This window comes from Amblyomma americanum, chromosome 3, assembly GCF_052857255.1.
Source record: "Amblyomma americanum isolate KBUSLIRL-KWMA chromosome 3, ASM5285725v1, whole genome shotgun sequence".
In the NCBI taxonomy this organism is placed as follows: domain Eukaryota; kingdom Metazoa; phylum Arthropoda; class Arachnida; order Ixodida; family Ixodidae; genus Amblyomma; species Amblyomma americanum.
The window spans coordinates 52,058,466-52,082,776 of NC_135499.1; the positions used below are offsets into that span (position 1 = coordinate 52,058,466).

Below are 24,311 nucleotides of genomic sequence, written 5' to 3' on the forward strand. Positions count from 1 at the left end.
CGCCATAACCACTCAGCCACCGCGGCGGCGTGTCACGTGTCGCATGTGCAATGTTGAATGCTAACTGTGATGGGTGGCAATTCTATGTAGTAGTAGTAGCGGTGATTTTATCCAAATAATAAAAAGAAAAGAAGGGAAAGAGTTTTCCTGCTGCGAGCACCTGAGCTGGGGCAGCGCAAATAAAGGGATATCAGGGAGATTAGAAAAATGAAATAACTATAGCCATAAACTATAGGAGGGAGAGTGGTCAGGAACTATGTACAAGTATTATCTTTACAAATTCGCAGTTATATGTCAGAAAAAAAACGAAGAAATTTTGAGGACACTGAAGACTGCTTGTGAAATCATGGAATGCGAAAGAATTAATGTTTAATCGTGGCCCTCGTGGATAGCTCCAAACGAAGACGCGTCCTTTGTTTGTTCTTGTTCCCAGATCATTATCCGCCGCGGTGGCTCAGTGGTTAGGGCGCTAGACTACTGAGCCGGAGTTCCCGGGTTCGAACCAGACCGCGGCGGCTGCGTTTTTATGGAGGAAAAACGCTAAGGCGCCCGTGTGCTGTGTGATGTCAGCGCACGTTAAAGATCCCCAGGTGGTCGAAATTATTCCGGAGCCCTCCACTACGGCACCTCTTTCTTCCTTTCTTCTTTCACTCCCCCCTTTATCCCTTCCCATACGGCGCGGTTCAGGTGTCCGCCGATATGCGAGACATACTGCGCTATTTCCTTTCCCCAAAACACCAAAGCGTGCTTGTGGCCTCGAGCGCGTTTGGTTCGCAACCTAGTGGTTGTGTCGAATTCTGCCTAAGCCTCTTATCTTCTTTAATCGAAACGATGACCCCACACTGAATTTCCGTGACAATCCTTCCACACAAACCAAATCCACAGTGATTGCACACGCATGTAAGCTCTACGCTTGTCATGCTGTAGGAATTAAAAAAAAGTTACCAACAAGCTCTACAGACCGCCCTGAATTGTGTAATCAGGGCATGCAAACAAACACAAAACGTAACATGGACCGAGGTGCTTAATGAAATGGCTGGGGAAGGTTGTTACTTACCGTTTTGGCAATGACTCTCTCGACCAGGTGGTACATCAAAACTTCAGCAGAAGAAAGTCAATGGACGCAGGGAACTGGCTAACCAGATGCAGCTGATGACAGACAGTAGCGAGACAGCCAGGTCCTGAGGAGCTTAAAGGATGCGGGAGACGAGGGCAAGGTGTATGGGGGGTGATGGCGGTTACATGGAACTGGCTAAGGGAAAATCTTCCTTCATTGGCACCGCCGAAAATGCAAGGGATCTAAATCTAGCTCAGAACGATCTCCCATGGCTCCGGACCCTGGTTTTAAAGACCTAGAAACCCGGCCCACCTCTTGCATCGCCCAATCAACAGCAAACTAACCCATCATTGGTTTACAAACTTCATGGCACGCCCTCCAATTTCGGCAAGGTTCAAACCCTCTCCCTGAAATACACAGCACATCTAAATTGCTATAAGAAAATGTAATTCCGGGAATGAACCGTCGAAATGCTTGGGCCAACAGGTTTACGTGCCACGCCCCATTCTTCCACAGTATTACTCAAACTCTCTCCTTTAAAAAGTAAAAAGAGAAACATATGAAAATACATCAAAACATTCCCATGCGGCTCCCAGCTTTACGCCAATTACCGATATTCAACCGATCGCTACCGCTGCGAGTAGTAGACTACTCGTCTTCGGGACGACTGTTGACAGGCGTCCCCGCAAAATCTGGAAAGAGGCGCCAGCCTGTCGTTGCTGCCTCTGAACACGCTTCAGCGTTTCGTTAAGCAGGCCCGCTTCTCGGGACCCGTTGGTATGCCCCATCCTCTGACTTCGACGCCGTCGCGGCTTAGACGCGGCGTCTGCTTGCCGCGTCCGCGCTGACCATGCACTATGCTACGCTATCACTGCGGTGGTTTCCTTAGACGGGCGAAGGGGGGCGGGCGGTTTCGGTAAAACGTCTTGGCTCCTTTCCTCTGGCTCGGTCTTTGCCTTCGCCGGTCTACGCCCGCTTGCCTCGCCATGCACGCTTCCTGCTGACGGGGATTAACAGGGAAATCGCCGCATCTCGGCGCCCGGCTGTCGACAAACCCTCGGATGGTTCGAACCTCGGCTTTTTAAGGCCTCGTGTTGAAGACATCCGGGTCAGTGGCTGCAAACCATGGATGTAAGAAGCGGGAAGTGTCTCCAGGGAGAGATTAACATTCTTCTCTGTCTGTTGGATGTGCCACGACTCAAGTAGAAGCCTCCTGTGCGGGTTAGCTTCGGTTTCCAGTACAACGTCCATTCGGTGGTCGCATGCCTCGCAGTGTTCGGCCGCAGCGCTGCGGTCACGGTTCATTTGTCGGACGTCCGCTTTGTGTTGCCTCATTATTTCGGCGAAGTTCTTCGTTTCCCCTATGTACGATTCCGGGAAGACCGAGCAGGACATTTGGTATACAACCTCTTGGGCCCTTTCTTTTGGGTGACGGCCCTTTGGGGGGGGGGGGGGGGGGAGAAGGCGTCCGATGGTGGTAGTTGTAAAGCCACTCAATAGACTGTGCGTTGTTAGCACCCTTCTTTACCGAGAATGCGTGCCAGCGTCTCGCTCACGCCTTTCACGTATGGAATGCAAAACGTTTCCACTTCTGGCGTGTGTTTCTTCCATGCACATGCACATGTGTTCGCCCCGGCTAAACCATTCTTATTTTCTGAGAATTGAAAATTGTCCACCCACCCCTTCCACCAATGCAGACACCTTTGCTGCGCCTTCGAAGCTGATTTCCCGGACTTGGCCGAATAACCTTTGACTAGGGAACAGTAGCACCGTTAGTGCGTGCCTTTCAGTGTCACTTTGTACAGCGCCCAGAAAAAAGCCTAACTAATTAAGCCTGTCCTAGCACAGAAATCCTTCAGTGGTTTTGAAAGCCGCAGTCGTGATAACGTTTGCCGTAAATGAGAGGTTTTTTTTTTTTAGTTTTAAATGTCTTTCATTGTGCCGCAGCCAAATTTGCGTTGGTTTTTGTCTTTTGCTAACCGATAGTATGTATGTGTATTTTCAAACAACTATTTTGACGGGATCATAGCATGCAGCGTGCCCTTGCCATCCGCACTTTCGTACGCGCTGTTTTTGTGAAGATGTTTAGGATCACCAAATAATTCTACACATGCTGGAAATATATCTTCCAGTCCTACAGCATCGCCATCGTGGAGAGACATGCTGCAGCGAAGACTACACCACACACATGCAGCACCAACTTCCTTTTATTATATGAGTGCCGTATAGACATTAGGCTTTTCCATAAAAATCATGGGAGTCATGGACGATTAACAGAAAATCAACAGCTCAGCAGATACAAATCAACATAAAGACAAACTTTCGGTTAAAGTTATGCACACATGAGAAGACCCGTAACCGTCACAGCTAAGTACACTTAGCCTGTGAATATGCAGCATTAAGAAGACAAAAAGAAATAGTTACGAACAATAAACGACTCAAACAAAGCATGCTCCTAGCAAGCGCCCGGGAAGATGCACGGCGCGCCAAACAAAAGCGCGGTGATAAAGTAGAAGCTTCAAGGCACAGCCGTGCCATAAAACTAAGAGAAACGCGCAATAACAAATACAAAGCCCAAATAATGCATAAAATAGAACCGAAGCGGAAAACGTAAGAACCAAAAAACGTTACTGGTTACATGTCGCATTTTTCATTGCAGCACTGAGGCTTCAATTTTGGATTTCGACGTGGCCTCTTTGTATGTCTGAAATTTACTTGACCTGAAATAAAATAATCGAAAATGTTTTACGGCCGCGAGTGAGTTTCGAACCCGAGGCGGCGAGAACGCATACGTTTTGCTGGTTACTGCGTTAAGCGTGGCCCGCATGGAGCGTTTTTCCGGGCGATTCGCTGGCGTCGGCGGCAGCGGAGCGCTCTTTTGCCGCCGTCGACTGCCACACCGCCGCAGCCGAACATTCTGCGTCATAAAATACCAGTCTCTTGCGCTGTATTTTGGATATCATCGTCTTCATCAGCTGCATCTATGCGCAACGGAACCGAACACTGAAACAGCACTGAAAACCGAAGTGCTAGCACTCCTAGTTGCAACTGGCGTAACCACGCTAACTCGTCCGAAATTGATTTTGGTGGCACTGTCTACCTGTGCCATGCGCTGTGCTGTTAACAAGGCTGGTGGAATTCCTTAGTTTGGCGGAAGGCAGTAAAGAATCTTCTGCAGAAATTCTGATGTCTTTTTTGGGAGATTTTTGTCTGCGTGTGGAGAAACCCTTTGCCAGGACTGACACATTAGCGGTTGTAAGTTTTTTTTTTTTTGTGACAGCCTGGAGGCAAGAGTGCGTCCATGACCTTTCCGGGCCGTTTTCGCAGAGGCGCCGACTATGTCGTGCAGCTCTTGCTTCGCACTATAGGGAACAGAAACATAGCGTATCCAAAAAGCAACCATGGACTGCGCTCCACGATTCGAGGAAAAGTAAAAGGAGAAAAAACAAGAAAGGCAGGCAAAGGCACAGCAGGAGACCCCTCCCCACTGTCCTTATCTTCCTCCCTCTTACCACCCTGCTACCGGCTGCCCGTGTAGCTCTTGAAAAAGAATTTCTCCGTACCTATGCACCTGCTCAAATCATCCTTGGCCCTTTCCGTTACCGCCTCTCCACGTTCTTCATCCGTTTGATGCTGCGTGTTGTGCGTCTTGTTCCCGTAGCCTTTTTGGGAGGAACAGTGCTGAAAATTGTGCCCTAAGGGTAGGGTGGAATTCAAGCAAGTTTTGGTTAAGATGATTCCCAATTCTTGCATATTTGTTTTAAAATCAGCGACAACAGCAATGACACATCGCTTTGAGCATGCGGCTCGAGGACGGTGTGTGATTCGTTCCGCAGTGTCGCCGTGTACCCACTGATTTCCAATGAGTAGAAGTTTTCTCGAAGCCTGGCGCTTGGTTTCTTTGAGTTGATGTGCTCGGAAAATGGTCTTCCACCTAACATTGTGTTGAAGAAAACACTTCAACCCATTGCGCTTGGTGCGAGGTTGCCAGTGCACCATTAAAACTCATCATCAGCAAAAGAAAACATTTCTAGGCAATGGATACCCAAGCTTCTTCACTCGATGTATCATCTAAAACTGAAAAGGATGCAACGAAAACAACTCGATATGCTTATGCTAAGGACACGCTGGTGGCAAAAACGCGTATGCAGTTAGTACGTAAAGGGTGTCTGCGAAACCTTGGCCAGTGTTCTCAGAAAGGAAGGGATGCAAACTACACACAAGCCGGACATCATTATCGGAGGCCTCCTGTGCCACTTCAAAGACAGTCATCCCACCCCAAAAAAGGCCTAGAGGCGCCAACTCGAATGGCCCTTACTGGGCGTACGCGCTCAGCGTTCGCGCTCTTAGCGTAAAAACCAGTTTCATAATTTTGGCATGAACGATTGTCCGGCACTTCTGCTTCCCATTCCATTTGGTCCCTTTGGTGGGGTTGATGTCAAAGATTTCTCTGTAAGAAGAACAGAAGCATTTTCAAATTCTCCTGTCAGCTTTAGAGACCAGATGCGTAATGCTTAGCACATCAGCATGCATCATTATTCCTAAAACAAAGAAGATGTAGAAAAAAGGTACAGGCAACTTCTATTGAATAAATGTTTTTAAAGAAACAGCCATTTTCTTTCCAGAAACTCATTCTGTAGTATGAGCAATTGCAGAGGATACTCCGCATGCTACAACTGCTGAAACATGCAGACACAGTCATACGCAAAGACAAGTTGCCATAATTACCAGTTATTTCTAGCAAGTAATAGTACTTCACTTTACTCACATCACATCTTTAATCACGTTTAACTGCATATCCATGTGCACTAGCTTGGCAGGTGATCACAAACATTTAGTTACACCATATGTCATTGCCTGCAAGCTAAAGACTGTCTTTCTAAATGTGCTTTTAAGGATATGGTGCCTAGAATACCTTTTTGGCCCAATGACAAGTGAGGAAAGCACAATGCTTTATTTATTTGTTTATATCCTGAATGGTCTCAGACTGAGACATTACTTCAGGGTTTGCTGGAACAAGTACTGCATTTTGCATTCCCAAGATATGAAAGCATATGGAATAAAATGTCACAAGATGTACTGAGAGGACCATTGATGGGACCTGAAGAATCTGCTGACTAGCTTTTTCTGGTTTGTGGCCTGCGAAAAATCCGCCAAAGACCGAGGACTTAAGCATTTTTCACCGAACTGTGTTACCGGCAACATTATCCTTTTTTAATGCTTTTTAGCTATACAGACAACAGTATGGCCTACAATACGATGAAAAAATGAGTTTTATCTTATTTGCATAAATATGCAAGAGGCAGTTTGAGAACTCGGGAGAATATTAAAAGAAATATAATTATAATGCAATCCCAAGGCGTTTAGGCCAACCATAGCTGAGGGCCCCATAGAAAGGCAGATGGCTGGTTAAAATGCGAAAGTAGCGGATAAATCCATGTTATTTAAGAGGCAAACCTTCAGATGTGCGCCGCGATCGGGTGAAGCCACACCTCCAATGGCGCAATTAAGGAGCGCAGCCTTACAAGCAGCAGCGGCCGCCGTCACTGCCCTACTGCCGCTACTTGGCGTTTCCAGCTGCCTAGGCCTGCTCAACTCTGCCCTTTTTTGCTTTCTCTACTCCAGTCTACTCTTTCAGTGCCTTCTATTTCTCAGCGGCCTGAACCGTCACCTTTCCATATCCACAGCCAACTTCTGCTTTGCACTTGCACGCTTTGCTCTGAGCACAGTAAAGCTGGCTTCTCCCTACGGCTGTGAAGCCGTGCGGTGAAGGTTACTTTAACTACGTAGTAAACCTCGGGGGAAAAAAAAGAAAGAATTCACACTGTATTCATGCCTTGCTTCCGAATCTAGTGCGAATGACATTCTGAAGTGCATGGTAAAACAGATGGGTGTCAGGTGAAGCATCGCCCAAACTTCATTTCGTGCAGTTTTGGAGTTGTTTAAGGTTTCCGCTTTCTTGCTGTGCCGTACATTGGACAGACCGGACGATGTGTTAATAACAGGCTTCAGGAACACTAAAATTCCTGCGATAACTCAGCAAAGTCATACATTGACCTCACTCTGCACCGTCGTTTGTGTGGCTGCATCCAGGTATTTTGTGCTACAGCCATTCTTTTTAGGTACAACGACCAATTGGCTAGAAAAATAATGGAAGCATATTACATGCATAATTCTGGGGACATTTGCATCAGTCGACCGGATCTAGAAGTGGAATTCGCCATAACATACCTAGATTTGAAAGCCAAAGTTAAAACTTTTGCACTGCCTCCAAAAGTTGAGAAATTAGCATGTCACCGAATGGTAACAATTAGAATTTGGTCCATTTTGTGCATCTGGACTGAGTAGTGTGAAGGATCAAACCAAAGAACTCGAGCCAACTCGAAGGCTCACGCACAGTAAAAATATGTTTTTTATCTGACAAATCGGTTCCTATTTTTCCCCTGCAATTTTTGTTGAATGAGAGATGAAGAATTGTTCGATGTTGGCTGGAGTCTGCACATGCATGCCCTCCTCATCATCTAGCTTGCTCACAGTAATGCCAAACATATTGATCATATAGTGCTGGCTGCTGAGAACATTAACATCATACTTTGAATGCACGCTTTATGTAGTAATGAGCACACAGCATACAGACAGCATCTCGTGAATTCGAAATGTTGGGCACTAACAGCTTAATGCAAGCGCCAAATGGCAAGATGTGAATTAGACACTTTTATTCACTAGCATAAGCAGTGGCACGTTGGTAGTTTGAAGCTGTGAAGCAGTGCTAAGACATGAGCATTATGCACTCCTTAATGTCAGTGCCTAAAGAGTTATTGTACCAGTACAATGTATCAGCTTCAAGTGCTGAGTAAATCTGGCATGTTTCGAAAGTATAAACGGGAAACTCACCTCTGGAGAAATTCAAGAGTTGTTGCAGCTTTCACAGTGTAGGACATGTTGAAGACATAGTAGGCAAGGAAAGCAAGCCGTGTCGCCTCGCCAAAGCCAGTTGGCTCAGAAAAGAGCACTTGTTGCTCACATATAATATAGCATTGGTTCTGAAAAAAGCTGCCTGTAAGAATGTAGTATGACAATTAGGAGTACTACAATTAAATTGCAACCCAGGTAAAGTCACTTGTGCAAATTATGCTTTCAGTGATCGAATGAGTGGCAATTCGAAGTTTTTTATGCAAGAAATTTTTCTCCTGCAGATATTTTCCTGTACGAGCTCTAAAAAATATACTCAATGTCAGCACAACTAGCTTAGAGTAGGCTTTTTACTTTGCACGCAACGTACAGTGTTCTTCTGTTCCCCTATGACTTCACACAATTTTTAAAAATGGGATGATTCAGTTAGAAGAGCGCTTTTTTCGGCATAGCACTGTCAATACTGTAGTACATCAGAATACAACTAAGACATATATGCTAACTAGCAAGCTTATCAATCAATATTGAATAATTAACTTTTTATCTATTAATGTTAGGCTCCCTGATTATTAAGAGGCATGTAGCTCACCATAATAAATATCCATATCAGTTTTTAAAATTTCAAAAATGTGGTTACCCTCAGCAGTGTGGCCTAACAATTTTTGGCTGCATTGTGCCGAAATACATGCGTTTTCGAGGAGCTTGCAGGAAAAGCTACCTCTCCAGTGCACATCAACCGTTGAAATAGCAAAAAATTGGGGCACAGAGCCGAGGGTAGCCGCTTTTTTGAAGTTCTAAAAACTGATATGGACATTACTCACAGTGCGCTACACGCCTCTCAGTAATTAGGGAGCCTGACCGTAATAGTTAAAAAAGGTAACCATTCAATATTAACAAGTGTGCTAGTTAGCACATATTAGCTGTATTGTGATGCGCTATACCACTGGCAATGCTATGTCGAAAACAGTGCTCTTCTAACTAAATAAATCGTATTTTTAAAAACTTTGTAAAGTCTTAGGTGAAACACCTTGTATAATCAGAATAACGGCCTGAGGGGCGAGTTGGTGCATGATGAAATGAACGGCTGCGCAAATCAGGACAAAGACAAGAAAGAGACACCACATGCGCACTCGCATGTGGTGTCTCTTTCTTGTCTGTGTCCTGATTTGCGTAGCCGTTCATTTCCCCCTGTATAATGCTCATAGAACCACTTTTCAATGTTCCCATACGAAATCAATCCAACTTTTTTCAGCATAAAGCATGTAGTCTGACTTCTAGGTAATGGAGCTCATTGTGTCACGTTTGACATAAAGAAATTGTTACATAACGACATCTCCAAAAGTGAATACAACAATGACATCCCTTGGATTTAGTGTAGCACTGAAGAAATAATTACGATGTATAGAGAAGCTTACCAAGTGCCACAACAGTTGGAGTGCATGGCAACTCATGCAGCCTTTCCGTGATGCTTGTTCCTTCCTGAAAACCAACAAAGACAACACAATGCATTCTAACTGAAACACAAGATAATAGGCATTAGTACTGCTCCGTGTCCTATCCATCCACGGGATGACAGCAGCACGTAACATATTAGCGTGTCCTATTGACATAATTAAATTGCTGCTTTCTAGACAGTTTCAATCAATACAAAATCACATTTTATGGCACTGATTAATTGAAATATTAAGAGAAGCATGTGGCATCAGTTTGAAAATCATATGACGTCAACTTCTTTCACTATACCGACTGGTTGGAAGAATAACATAGCAGTATGCTAGACATGGGTAACTGCAGCCAGCTTCTCTTAATTTAATTCGCATCCTAATACAGTTCTGAGGTCAGAAAGAGCAAAGAACTCACTTCAAAAACTCGAAAGAGTTGGCCGACATCGTCCTTGAAAAGGGCTGCGAGAAGTGGCAAAAAAGCGGCTTCTTTTGCTCCTCTGTTGCCCCTACTTTCCTCAAGCTCCATTTGTACATAGTAGTACAGCACCTCCTTTTTGTTACTGTCTCTGAGAAAGTTGGCCAGTGCAGAAGCACAGAGTGCTGTTTTTTCTTCAGATATGGCCTGGAAAAACTCAGCAGATGAGTAAAACTGCATTCACATTCAATATGAAAGGTCCCAGCAACATCTGTCTCAAGTGGTGAAAAATTGTACAAAAAGAGAACTCTTCAACTCTCTTGACGGTGATTGGCACTAGCATTGCAAATGACTCAAAAGCTTCATAAATGGCTGGCATGATTGTCGGATAGCTTTACCACGGTGCTTTGATTTATATGTATAGAAGTACAGCATAAATGCAGCCCATCTGAAGAGTTTGCAAGAGTTCAGCACAAGTTTTCTTGGCTTCCATGAAAATTTAAGTCTGTTTTTACACAGGCTGCTGCCATTTTAACAGGAGACAGCTGAAGCAAATGTGTAGTATTGATTACTGCAAGGGACTAAGTCACAGCTATTCTCTCATTCTGCAACACGTGCCTGCCCACAATGAAGAGCTCACAGAATTTCGCGTCAAATGAAATTACTGTTCTCTGAAGCATTGCTGCCAAAGCGATTTAGAGCAATGACTGTACCATGATGTGAAAAAGCACTCTACCCTTACTAAATTATAATATGTTTCAATAATCCTGTCATGTTATAAGCATCACAATAATGAAAATGGCTCGCATGCGGGAGGTGCAGGGTTCGATCCCCAGTGCCGCCGGGTACTCACAGGTGATACAATGGGTACAATAAAGCTTTCCCCTGCCTGGCACTCAGCTTCTTTAGGGTGAAATGCTTGGGAAATTGGTCTATGACCCCACCTTGTGCAATGAAAAACTACCTTGTGCCATAGCGCTCTTCGGCTAAAGCTGCCCTTGTGCCATAAAAATTCATCATCAGAATAACGAAAAACATTTCTGATTAATACAGTATTAGCAACATTCACCTTTACATCTTTTCCGAGCAGCTGGTCTGCATGTCCATAAAAAAAGCGGGCATGGAAAAGCAGAGGCCACTGTGCTTTGATTTCCCTGGTCTGGTGCACCGGATTATCCGAATTAATGTAGTCTCTTTGGTCACCATACGTTTCTTGCATATATTGCAGTGCCAATGGCAAGTTGATTTCTCTGGCACTCTTGAGTCCCTCCTGCCTCAAAAATCTTACTTTCTCTTGAGCGGCATCGCCACTTGAATTCAAGGTTGGCTGCCAATTTAGGCACCCATAGGAAACATTGGCACGCTTCTTCGATTTTCGGTCCGGTACTTGGGATGGTTGCCTTTTGCCCCGGGTCATATTCTCAACTCTGTTTTCCATTTGCTGGAACAGCGAATCATAACCACGGCCTAGCAGGTGCCCATCCACACCCCTGTCCTTTAGTATGGGGAATTCTTCTACAACCTTCTCAGCCACGCTTCGTATGAATTCTCTCCTGGGTCATGAGCATTTTGCAACCATTTGCCCAACAATACATTGCACAAGGTCCCGTCTGTCTTTTGGGCGAAGAAGGGGACCGCCTGGCCTCAGGCAGGCTAGCACAGTTTCTGGAAAGCTGCCGGTGTCAACCTTAAAGGTGAAGTCAACCTGAAGTGCAGCAGTCTCCCCTTCAGGATTTGAACTACTCATATTCTGTGTGCCTGAGTGACCTGCAAGTGAAACAAGTATTTGGCAGCACATTAAATTTGGAGGATAACTCAAGCATGGCATAGTACACTGGCTATAAGTAACTAAACAATCCAGCAAAATGAAGATGCTAGAATTGCTGGCTAGGAGTAGACACATAAATACACAAACTTATAATTCTGAAATAGTATAACACATTTATCGTAAAATTCAAACACTATATTTACTGGTTGACCACTGTGTCCTGCATGTAAAGTAAGGTACTTATATCTCAAAAAGTATTTGTTCTGGTTACTATGCAAGACTTGCACTCCTGTCTCGTTGGGTTTTCAGCAGCAGTCGGGCACTTTCGTACTTGTCAGCAATTTACTGTCATATATAAAGAGCCTGTCTGGTGCCCTTGACAATGCATTGGAGTGCAGTCATTCATATGATGTGACTTGCATGTGGATAGCTATGGGCACCGAAACTATTAGAATGACTCAAACAATTTCCAATAACATGCCTGGTCTACTTCTGTAGCGAATATATTCACGCACAGAAATAACCAAATTTAATGACTTGATACCACAATCTCACTTCCCTGCGCTCTAAAGAGCCAACATGATAGCAGTGGCACATCATGATGAATGTATCGTGTCCATTGTTTATCAAGTAATTGTGCACGTACCACAAAAAATCCATGCTCAGGATTTATTTTTACTCTATTACTTCTTAACTCATGAATCACATAACTAAAATACTTCAGTATCACAAAAAAGAATGAAGTTAATTCTTTTCATGTATCTATCTGGCAAATGGGAGTGCAAACTTCAGCATAAGGTCATTCTCAGCACATGGAACACCAAGATTACTTTTGTCGGCTCACTATAGTGACACTAGAAACTTGGAAGCAAGCAACACGAAAGCTGCTCTGCTATACTAGTAGCTAAATACACTAGAATTTAGGTACCACTACAGTTACCCATTGTCATCTAAGCAATTTTTGGCAATGCTACAAATGTACTTTGCATTGTAACAGCCATCATGCATAGTTGGAGCCGGTGTTGCCTGGAAAAATATTGTGGGCAACAGTGGCTACTGCAACTTGCTGGAAGACAACACTGCATGAACAGGAAACCATCATTTGTGTACTTAAACTCTGAAACTTGATAGCTGTACCTCTTCAAATATGCACAAGCTGAGCAGTAACATGAAGGTCCACTGGCTTAGAATAAAACTGACATTCACGCTACTCCTGCAGCAGCTGCGACTCATAATCGCTCGATCAACAGATGCCTCAGTGCCGGTTCAATTTTCTTATCAGATTCAGATGCTTTAGCTCCATTCAAGGACACTCAACATCAAATCAGGCACATATGTTTCAACAATGAATGTTGGCTATAACATAGCCTTGTAGTATATACAGATAAAGGGTGTTTCACCCAAGAATGTACACAATATTTAAAAATAGGCTTTTTGAGTTAGAGGACCGCTTTTTCCGGTGTAGCATTGTCAGTGGTGTAGTACATCTGAATGCAGCTAAGGCGTGTTAACTAGCAGGCTGATTAACCAATATTGATGATGACAATTATGGATTTTTATGGCGCAAGGGCATCTCTGGCCAAAGAGCTCCATGGCACAAGGTATTTTGTCTTCTACTCAAGGTGGGGTCAAAGGCCCATTTCCCAAGCATTTCACCCCAGATAAGCCAAGCACCAGGACAAAAAGCTTGTACCCATTGTATCACCAGTGGGTACCCGGTAGCACTGGGGATCGAACCCTGCATTTCCCACATGCGAGGCGGATGCTCAACCACTTGGCCACCGCTGCGGTCTCAACTAATATTGAATAGTTAACTTTTTAACTATTACTGCCAGATTCCTTAATTATTTATAACCATGTAACCCACCGTAATTAACATCCATGTCATTTTTTTTAATTTCAAAAACACGGTTACCCTCAGCGCTGTTGCTAAAGGAATTTTGCCTGTATCGCACCAAAATACCTGCGCTTTCGAGAAGCTTGCAGGCAAAGCAACCTCTCCAGTGCACGTAACTTGTCGAAATAGCCAAAATTTGTTGGGCCACAGCGCCGAGGGTAACCGCATTTTGAAAATTGTAAAATCTTAATGGATATTATGGTGGGCTACACACCCCACAGTAATTAACAAGCCTAATGGTAAGAGTTTAAAAGTCAACTATTCAGTAGTAAATAACAAGTCTGCTAGAGCACATCTTACCTGTATTCTGATGTGCTATATAGCTGACAATATTATGCTGAAAACAGTGGTTCTCTTAACTCAAAAAGCCTATTTTTTAAAATTGTTTGAAGCCTTAGGTGAAACACCCTGTATACCTCATACACCTGAAAGCATGCGAATAATATTAAGACTATGCAGATGAAAGAGAGCTGCATAATAATGCACAGAAATTAAGAACACAAAAATTGTTGCACCTTGCAGTGTAGGTTCAGTTGTGGGTGCAGTGTCGGTGACAATAAAAATCGTTTCTTCCAAAAGAAGATGTTCAATGACTTCTTGAAAAAAGTCTTCTTCAACTTCCGTCCAGTCTCGAAGGAAAACCTGACGGAATAAAAACTTCGTATTCTGAAAACAACCAATCTCATTGGACAGCTGCCTAATCCGTTTTACATGGTAGAGAGAGTGTGGGCAGATGACTCTTGAGAATTACAATGTAAACAAGGGAGGGGAAAGCCTCAGGATGCTTGGCAACATTTTGACTAGAGGACTTGTTTTCGTCTGGGTTTTTACTCCGAGGAGGAAGGCCTGATGAGGCGGAGGATGGTGTGAAGTGGGAAGGGTGTTAGGATGGGGAGGATGAATTTGTCCAGATATGATGGCTTCTAAAGAGGATTAACCGGTTGACCTGCAAAACTGTAGAAAGCAAAAAGAAAGGCCAGCTCAGTAGAAAGGAATCCAGGAGCCTGGAGCGTGGAGAGATAGCGAACATGGGCTGGGCTTGAAAGGCTGTGTGTCGAGCTGCGACAGGTGGCTTGGTATGACTGGCTGTGTTGACCTGAATAACTCAGATAAGAAATTAGTCAGCATGGCGGAACGAAATACTGAAGGGCAAAAAAAGGGGGAATTGAAGGAAAAAAGAAAATGGGGGTGAGTTCAGAGAATGCTCTAAAGGCTGGGGGGGTGGGGAGAAGGAATGCAAAATCCAAAGGTTCCTGAGAAATGATAGCAGGAGGTGCAGGGCATAAGTTAAAAGTAGATGGATAAATTGAACAAAGAGAAAAGGAGGGGGATAGAAAGGTGACTGATGTGGGAAAGGACAAGGAGGGACAGAGGGGTAGGGTGAAAGAAACGATGAAGTGGCATTATGAAGTACTGGGAAACGCTCTGACCATGTGCAAGACCTGCTTAAAGAATTATGCCAGTGCCGGAATGTACCTGAGAGATTCTAAGTTTCCTCTGGATTTGTTGATACCTGCTAGTTGTAGGGTTTGCAATTTATGGATCAGGAATGCTTCTCTGTATTTTATATCCCTTGCAGATTTGAAGCTGGACTGAAGATTGAACAGTTCATCGAAGTTATGCCCAAGTTACTGAGCTGACACAGCAAGGAATGTATAGAAGGCAGTGTCGGAACATTTTAATCAACATGGTCACAACTTCGATGAACATAACTGTTCATTCTTCAGTCAGGCTTCAAATATGCAAGGAATATAAAATACAGTGGCATTCCTAATCAACGAATTTAAAACTTGACAACCAGCAGGGACCAACATATCCAGAGAAAACTTAAAATTTCTCAGGTACATTCCAGCACTGGCATAATTCTTTAAACAGGTCTTGCACATGGTCAGAGCATTTCTCAGTACTTCATATATAACGCCGCTTTATCGTATCTTTCACCCTACTCCTCTGCCCAGACTTCTCTTTTTCACCTCAGTCACCTGTTTTTCTTCACCCCTTTTTTCTCTCTTTGTTCAATTTATTATCCTACTTTTAAACTTATGCCCTGCGCCTCCTTCTGTCATTTCTCAGGAACCCTTGGCTTCCATATTCCTTTACCCCTCCCCTGTATTTCGTGCATTCTCTGAACTCTCCACCATTTTCTTTGTTCTTCAATTCCGTTTTTTTAGCCCTTCGGTCTTCTCTTCCATCATGCTGTGTATTTCCTTTATTTGAGTTTGTCAGGTCAACACAGCCAGTCATACCAAGCCACCTGTCACAGCCGGATACACAGACTTTCAAGCCCAGGCTTGCTATCTCTTCATGCTCCACACCCCCAGATGACTTTCTCCTGAGCTGGCCCTTCTCTTTCCATAGTTTCGGCCAATCCTCTTTAGCAGCCATAAAGCCAGGACAAGCCTCACCACCCTCGTCCCCCTCACTGGGCCTTCCTCATTGGAGTGAAGGTCCTATTTAAACCCCACGAATGATGAACGCTTTGCCTAGATGAAGACAAATCCTCTTGTCGAAACATTGACAAGCACCCCGAAGCTTTCCCCTCCCTTGTTCACTTTGTAATCCCTTTTACGTTTCAGTGCAGATCTATCAGTAATGACAATAATTAACTCATGCTTGACAGCACCTTCCTCTCATTCCACACTAGAAGGTTGGCAGCTTGGCTCTTAAGTGGTGATGGAAGATGTTTCTTATTACCCAAAGCACACTTATCACAAGCAATGTCACTGCTAAGGGGAGCATGCTGCCTCGGCTAGTTGGTGCTTCAATGGAAAACTTATTCTTTGTGCCTACAGCTGGAATAGGCAAATGTGCGTTACACTGAACTCATACTGAAAAAAAAAATTTGAAATGCAAATTGTGTAGTTTTGCCCCCTTTCAGATGCTAAACCAGTATAGCAATGCAACTGCTTAACTGAAATTTTATAACCACTCAAATGGTGAGGATTATTAAATTACTAATTGATGTCCAACCCTGGTGCCTATATTGTCTTCCATGGGTCTTCAGTGCTGTATTTAAGATTCCCAACAGATGCAGACATATAGCCCCGTTCAAAAAAAAAAAAAAACTGAACAACTATACTTTAAAATTCAGGTACAAAATGGCAGCATAGCTCACGTACTGCACTTCAGCAAGCGGCAATTACTTATTTCTCCATTACTAGCACTTCTTCCATGCAAAGTACTACTTAACAGTGAAAACTTGCCTTTGCATTTTCCGAGGTACAGACGCCTTTTTCTTGAGCCTGTTTCACAACTTCAGAAAGTGTGCTTGCATTACCAATTTTTTTCACGGTGTGGTCACCACTCCAAAGTTTCAATGGTGGCATTGTTGTTATGTTCCTAGAATCACAAAAAAACAGATGGATGACACTGAAAGAAATATAGCCCACTCAGGCAGTAACCAGTTGCCATGATCACATTACTGACCACTGGCTTCCTATATCATATTAAATCTAATTTACACCTGCTGGCGTCTCAGTATGTGCAGTAGTAATCAGCTTCTAGGCAGAACTGTTGCAAGCACATTATTGAACATACTGGTGTGAATGCTTTTAAATGCATGTGAAATGACAGGGGGCTGAAGTCTAAGCAAGATTATGCATTTGCTGTCACAGTATGGTTACCAGTTATCTACCAAACTTTCAGTACCCTAAATGGGCCAACAGCACTTCCTGTGAAAAAGCTCACCTCATGCCATTATAAGCAGGACACAAATTGCAAATCACGGTCAGCAACCCAGACAGGCAAAGTAGAACGGTGGGTTTAAAAATTAACATGAAGAAATCTAAAATAATGTTCCACTGTCTCAGGAAGAAACAAGTTTACGGTAGGCAGCAAAGCATTGGAAGTGGCAAGGGGTTGCGTCTACTAAGGACAGGTAGTGACTGCAGATCCGGACCACTAGGGTGAATTAACTAGGAGAATAAGAATGGGGTAGGGTGAATCTGGCATAGTGATACTGCATGCCATAATCGAAATTTCCCTCAGACTCAAAATTCCTCCTTTCAGGCCATTTTTCCCTGCAGGAACTTGAAAGCCCCGTCAAATTGGAAAAAGCGAGACAATTTTGGTTCTTAAAATTCCTTGAATCTCTGTGAAAATTCCCTTTTCACCATATTTTACTCCTCAAACTCCCAAAAAATGTGAAATTTCCCACAAAGGAACATCACTGATTTGGCATGTACTCTCAGGTCATGAATGGTAGTTCATCAGTATCCTCCAAGAGGAAAGTAGACAACAGCTGTACGAACCTACTGGGCAGAAACTTCGAGGCTATCAAAAAGGGTTCAACTTAATTTGAGCACAACGCAGTGGGCCATTGAAAGGAAAATGATAGGTCTAGCGTTGAGGTAAAGGAAGAGAGCAGAGTGGGTGAGGGAACAAACGCGGGTTAATGACATCCTAGTCGAAATCAAGAGGAAGAAATCGGCATGGCCCGGGACGTGATGCGAAGGCAAGACAACCACTGGTCCTTTAAAAGTAGATCTAAGAGAGGGCAAGTATAGTAGGGGGTGGGAGAGTATCAGATAGGTGGATGAAATTAGGAAGTTTGCAGGTGTAATGTGGCCACAACTGGCTCATGGCAGGGTAAATTGCAGGCATATGGGAGACGCCTTTGTACTGTAGTGGATGTAGTTAGGCCGCTGATGATGAAACTTCTGCGCTGCAGAAAATAAGTGTTTAACCTCACACTCACCACAGTTCATTGTCAATATAACTCGTTACCTGATAACAGCAGCATTAGAGAGCCTATGATTAGCATAACCATGAACACAAGATTGCATTTAAAACCATGGACAAAAGATTGCTTTTAAGATTAAACTCTTGTGCAGTATAGCCACCTTTAAATTAGAGAATCTCAAAACACAATCTTGATGCCCATGTTTCATATCATACAAATGAACTGGCTTGGCTGAGGTCGAACTTTTATAAAATGGTTTGGTTTGGTTTTGTGGCATTTAACATCCCAAAGCGGCTCCGGCTATGAGGGACGCTGTAGTGGAGGGCTCCAGAAATTTTGACCACGTGGGGTTCTTTAGCATGCACACTGACATCGCACGGTACACGGGCCTCTAGAATTTCGCCTCCATCTAAATTCGAATGGCGCGGCCGGGATCGAACCCGTGTCTTTCGGGTAGCAGCTGAACACCATAACCATGGAGCCACTGCAATGGCTTTTATGAAATGTCTGCTGGGGATGCAGTCAGCCAATTTGTTTTATGAAGGTTAACAACACACGAGCCCATTTTCTGTCCTATCGCCATCACACGTGAAACTGTGGAAGCAACAGTATGATGAAAAATAGGCAACAAGTACCAAACCACTGCAGCTTAATGCTAAACAAGTGAACTTAGTTTATTGTACAGAAAGGTAGTATGAAATGTTATCAACAATGAAAGGTACAATGGCAATATACAGAATGATTTTACACATTTTAGTCTTACATTTGAAGCTGCCCTTTCTAGCGCAGATGAACATACAGCAGACAAAATTATGAACACATAATGTGACTCATTTTCAGTTTCTAGAACTCAATTGCTAAAATATCTCTAACATATCAACAAAGCACAAAGGTTCATGAGAGTAGACAGCCTAAAAACAAAATGAAAAGAAACACAGCCTATCTCTTTGTCCAGAGTAAGAAAAGCACCGCTGGAAAGTACAACTACTGCCACTCATAGCTTTTCAGGAAATGAATAATTCAACCGTATCACAGAATCGCCATTAAAGCAGTATGGCTGGTATGGCATTCTGTCAACCAGGTTGCTCGGGCTGAGGCATACTGTTTCTTCAGTCGAATTTTGCAAAATATAAAACAAATGGCCCGGCACAAGCTCTGCAGGAGTGCAGTGCATCATTAACTGCATTTGACCACAGTTCTTTCTCAGAATGGCAACCACAAAACCAAACACAACATCAAATCGCGTTCCTGACACAAGGACATAATCATGAACTGTGTAAGTGCAACCTTCCAGAGAGGCTTTCTTTAACAACACAACACCCTCAAAAACTTGTTCCGGTAGCTTATTCTGCAATTCTGACTGCTCATGTTGGCTCATATCTACGAGCTCCCTGGGTGTGTAGAACAGGCCTCGTGCGTCAAGAAAGGCCTGGCAAAGCTGGTGCTGCTCGGCCAATGTCTTGGTGACATTTTTGTAGTTTCCAATAGAGCAAATGCACCTCTTGAAGTACTGATGTTTGGATTCAAATCGCAGTGTCCACACATGGCAAAGTGGGCCGAACTCTTGTATGAGCTCGCTGTAGTGAAGCATGAAATGATGCTTTGGTCTCAGTTTGTGGGCCGGGAACAGTGAACTTCGACATTCAATATACTCCTCAATTAAGACCTTCAGGTACGATACTTGGGCAGGCGTTATCCTGGGCGCCATTAGAAGGTCAACAATTTGCATCAACAAGAGCGCAAGCTGCCAGACTGGGTCCTCTGAGTCAAAGACTTTAGTGCCCAAGTATACAGGTAGCAGCCTCAACAATGTCCAATTCTGGACTGCATGACCTGCGAGCTTGTCACCCTGTATAGGCACCTTTGCTGGCTTATTGCGCAAATCATGAGTAGCATATTTCAGAGTCAGAATCCTTGTGTTCAAGTGTTCGTATGTGAACCATGCTTTTTTCTTTACAAAGTACCTTATGTACAAAGCCAGATCATGGCGAACTACCCCTTCGAAAAGGTCATGGCCTATGCAAGGTGGCAAGCCACAGCTGCACACGTGAAAGTGCTGTAGAGAGTGGAATGGTGAATCAGTGACCACACCATGATCACTTGTTCCTGCACTATCCTCTGCAAGGCATTCAATGGATTTACTGTAGTTTTCTGGAGTCCTTCTTTCCCCGACTACATAAGGTTGTTTGTCAAAGTCCGTGCGTGTGACCAGGCAGAACCGGCAGAAGTAAGCTGATGAACTGAAATTTTGGGTGAAGCCACCAATTGTATGGCTTCCAAGATTGTCGCCTATAATGAATTTCAAGCGTACTGTGTAATTTACTCCACTGATCAGCGTTCCATGTCTCTCTAGATGGACCAAGTCATTTATCAATGGCTGCAACACTGCAAACAATCCAAACTCTTTCACGTCTTTCTGGCGACAAAGCATCACTAGTTGCATGCTTTCCACCCGTGACCTGCAATGCAAAGGCAAATTGCCTAATGTCATGTATACACCTAGAAGCTTGAATTTTCCTTTTGCTGAGCCCAGTGGATTCGCTATTTCAAATTCATCCTGGTACAGGATTACCTGTACCTCATTTTCTGCAGCATGTCGGAAAGATCGACACAAGACATAGTCACTAAAGCAATCATCAGACACATCATGTTCTTTGCCAGGCACCACAGCCATCAAGAAATGTATCAGGCCTTCAATTGGCACATAATGGTACAAAGAGGCTGCGTTCTCTTTATTCAGGCCTAGAGAAATCTCCACTGGCCGCACAAAATGAAATTTTTCTTTGTAATAGTTGTGGCGGCAATGAGATGACCTAAGAGACATAGATGCAGCAATGTCGACTGCATCTGCTCTAAGCAATGACTGTATCCTATGAAACACGTCACCTGAAACAATTTTACCAATCTCTTTCGACACTATCTGCTGGCTTAGATTATGAAGGTTCTGCACCTCTTTCATGATATACTGCACTGTTTTTGCAGGCACGTGTAGTTGTGCTTCAAGTTTGAGGAGAAAGAGTGCGAAGTTATCTGTGAAAAGTTTTTGCTCTGAGTGACTGCTGGTGCTTGGCTCCTGATCCGATCTACTGTCAGTAGAACAAAGATTTGAAGAACTGCTCTGAGCTATGGCTGTCGCAGGTTCTGCCTCCATCTCAATGTCCATGTTCACTACTTGGAGGCAATGTAAGGTGTCTCTGGCCTCTTGATGATACCTAGAAACGTGTGTTCTGAATGAACCAGCAGACTTTAACACACTGACACATCCCGGAAAAGGGCACACAACAGCACCTATTCCAGTGTCCAGATGACCAGCAATGTGCGACACAATTTTGGTACGAGATGACTGGTGTCTCCTACATGACGGCACGGGACACACAAAACAGGCGTCGCTCAGTTCTGGTTCATGGTGTCGCTTTCTATGGTGCCTGAACAGATGGCTTCTGAAGCTTGCATAATTCTTCAGAACCACGGAACATGCATCGATGGGACACAGAGCACCATCCAAAACACTGCTGTGGTAGGTGAAGTGGTCAAAGTAGGCCACCAGTGTAGAAAAATTTCCTGAACACAGATTGCAAGATGCCATTCCACACAGGTGACAGAACTGGAATAAGAAAGAGCATTCGGACCCAATAAACCCACAAGTTGTTTAGTGCCATATCAGGCCACTTATTTCAAAAACTTCTAATGCTCATTTTCAAGTGTCTACAAATGATCCAAGTGTATGCCCCTGAATCTTGTTGATAGTTTGAGCCCTCAATTTGCTCTTGTCACTTCATCCTGATCGCCCACAACAAAATGTTTCAATGCACTGTGGATGCCATTTCTGATGTTATGCAGCAGTCCTGCCTGGCTGTTTTTGTCCTGATTGCCAGGTCTGCTCTTGCTGCAATTAGTCAAGGTTGATGTGACTGTGTAACTTTTTTCGCACAGATTTTGCAGCTTCCTAAACCATCTAAACCACAGTTTCCGAAACCACCAGGAAAGCAACTGATGAAATCAGCAAAGCGAGAGGCACAGAACAATATTGCTCAATGCTGTTCTATACAGAAGCGCATGCATACTGTCAAGTCACGGACGTAAAAGGAAAAACATTAATACTTTACGCAAGCCCGCAGTAATTATCTCATGCATAACCGACACCAGGCAAAGCTAGAAGGGAATCGCGTGGGCCGGATTTCGTCATTTATTGTGGCTTCTCACTAGTTGTTTACGTTACAGAAACTTGTGAGACACCTACTTCCACCAATACCTTTTTTTTATTACCAAATAATACACCCAACAATGCAACCGTTCACGGGACAACGAACCCCCTGTGTACGCGCAGGGATTTCGTTCCGCGGTTCGAGGAACGGAAATCGAAACAATGGACGCCAGCAACAATCCCCGCACAACCCTCGGAAACTGGCGCCGTGACTGACAGCCCTCAAGTCAACACTCTCCCCACAACCCTTTCACTCCGTCACAAAGCCAAACCGGCCGCACTCCATCCTCAATCTTGCCCCTCCTCCTCCACCACGCACTTACTTGCACCTGTAACCAAATCTTCCCGTCACCCCTGAAAAAGGAGCCGAGCCCTCCGTAAACGTCTCAATTTGTATGTTACCGAACCCAACCAGACACAATTCAGTAGAAATGTTAATTTTACTTGTTGAGTTGCACTGGGACAGTAACGAACATAACAAGTAGCGCGCGACCGTAACCTATCAATGAAATCCGGCACGATTTTTTTTTTTTTGCGCTCGCGACTTAGCAGCGTTAATGTACTTTTATTCCCGCATGCGTTATGATGCCGGTTGCGTTTTATGCACTGCGCCCATTGTAAGCGCTAACTGGACGCATTATAAAAAGCTTAAGACACACGGACGACGCGATCGAGTTTGATCCAGCATTGTTGCAGACGCGCGCCGGGAGCGAGTCGCCGCTACTGCCAAGCGGCACGAATACCGAGTCTCGTCGGCGAAAAATCAGCCGGCGGTCGTGCAAAGTCCATCGCCCTAATATTTCTTTTTTTTTTTGTCCCAGGGTTCCGTTCGCACCATGCTGCTTAATGTTGTCCCCGCTCCCCGCGTCGTTGTGCACTCACGTTCAGGCACCACATGCATGCATTACATTGTATGCGGTGCGCCGCTTTTTGAAGCATGGCGCCGATGCGGGCAGCTTTGCGAAGCAATGATATGCTGCCACTCGCTGTTACAGGGACATGTGATGCGCCCGGGTGGAGTATTCAATTACTGTTTTAGCTTAGTATTCAATTTGTGCAACTTCCTATCGCTAAGAGGTGCGTTTGCTGCTGCAATCTGTAAACTTCGCAAAAAGGCGCGAAAACCGCCAGCTTCCCAAAAGGCGCGAAAATGCCGAGCATGGCAAAAGGCGCCAAAACCACGATGATCGCTTAGTGCAGCACAGGTATTCCAGCACGCTGTTTTTGCACTCGCTTGAACAAAACAGATGCGCATAGATTGTTGCTACTAAATTCATTCAACGATGAGACATCCTTTATTAAAACTGCTGTTACTGGGCAAGATATATTGCTGTGAGCGGCAGGTATGAGTGCCCGTAATCCTAAGAAAGCACAAAGCGAACGAACTCATTGAAACCTCATCTGATGATACGAGAGGCTTGGCTAATTATGTGCACAACAACGAGTAAAGAATAAAATCTTGCTTACCTGTTTTCAAAAAGGATGACCTCTTTTTCCTCAGTCAGCGCTGCCAGTTCGTGTTCGACCAGCGGCTCAGTCGGCAACACTAGAGATGGGTCGCTCAGGAGTGAGCCGGATCTTCTGAGCCGCTCTTTTAAAAGAGCGGGTGAGCCGTGGCTCAGTAAAAGTGAGCGGCGGTTCTTTTGGAGATCCGGCTCACTGATCCATAGGACCGCAGTCCAGCGTAGTGATCCGTGCCGAACGGCGAACTGTCTGTTCCGTCAGAGCTGTGTCGCTGAGTCTTCTGCCGGGTGCGATTTTCCCGCCATCTGTTAGCAGTGCGAGAAAGCTGGTTTGTCGTTCAGTTAGCCGTGTCGAACCGTCCGTCAGAGCTGCTGGGTGCGATTTGCTCGCCATCTATTAGCAGTGCGAGAAAGCTGGTTGAGTGAACGGGTCGCCCGCTCGCTGAACGAGAGATCCGGATCTCCAAAG

General features: G+C 44.4%; 1 protein-coding gene across 4 annotated transcripts; it reads right to left on the reverse strand.

The window, feature by feature from the left end:
- Window positions 1–2,932: 2,932 nt before the first annotated feature.
- Window positions 2,933–24,104, reverse strand: LOC144124590 (uncharacterized). 4 transcript variants are annotated; one of them, XM_077657373.1, is made up of 8 exons: window positions 23,847–24,102; window positions 16,698–16,833; window positions 14,010–14,136; window positions 10,899–11,596; window positions 9,830–10,036; window positions 9,385–9,448; window positions 7,952–8,114; window positions 2,933–5,507 (listed from the first exon to the last, which is right to left on the reverse strand). In XM_077657373.1, exons 4-8 carry the CDS (start codon window positions 11,265–11,267, stop codon window positions 5,372–5,374), a joined length of 939 nt encoding a protein of 312 aa, XP_077513499.1. In that variant the 5' UTR covers window positions 11,268–11,596; window positions 14,010–14,136; window positions 16,698–16,833; window positions 23,847–24,102; the 3' UTR covers window positions 2,933–5,371. The 4 variants fall into 4 exon arrangements, with proteins under 4 accessions (XP_077513499.1, XP_077513500.1, XP_077513498.1 ...); XM_077657372.1 differs by having other exon boundaries at window positions 3,260–5,507; window positions 11,535–11,596; window positions 23,847–24,104; XM_077657371.1 differs by having other exon boundaries at window positions 3,260–5,507; window positions 11,517–11,596; window positions 23,847–24,104.
- Between the last annotated feature and the right edge of the window lie 207 nt (window positions 24,105–24,311).

Coding starts and splice junctions, on each gene's coding strand:
- LOC144124590 (XM_077657373.1), bottom strand. CDS start 11,267: ATGGAAAACAGAGTTGAGAATATGACCCGGGGCAAAAGGCAACCATCC. Junction 10,037..10,898: donor TGCTCGGAAAAGATGTAAAG/GTGAATGTTGCT, acceptor GAGTTTTTCCAG/GCCATATCTGAAGAAAAAAC. Junction 5,508..7,951: donor ACTCTTGAATTTCTCCAGAG/GTGAGTTTCCCG, acceptor TTCTTCTTACAG/AGAAATCTTTGACATCAACC.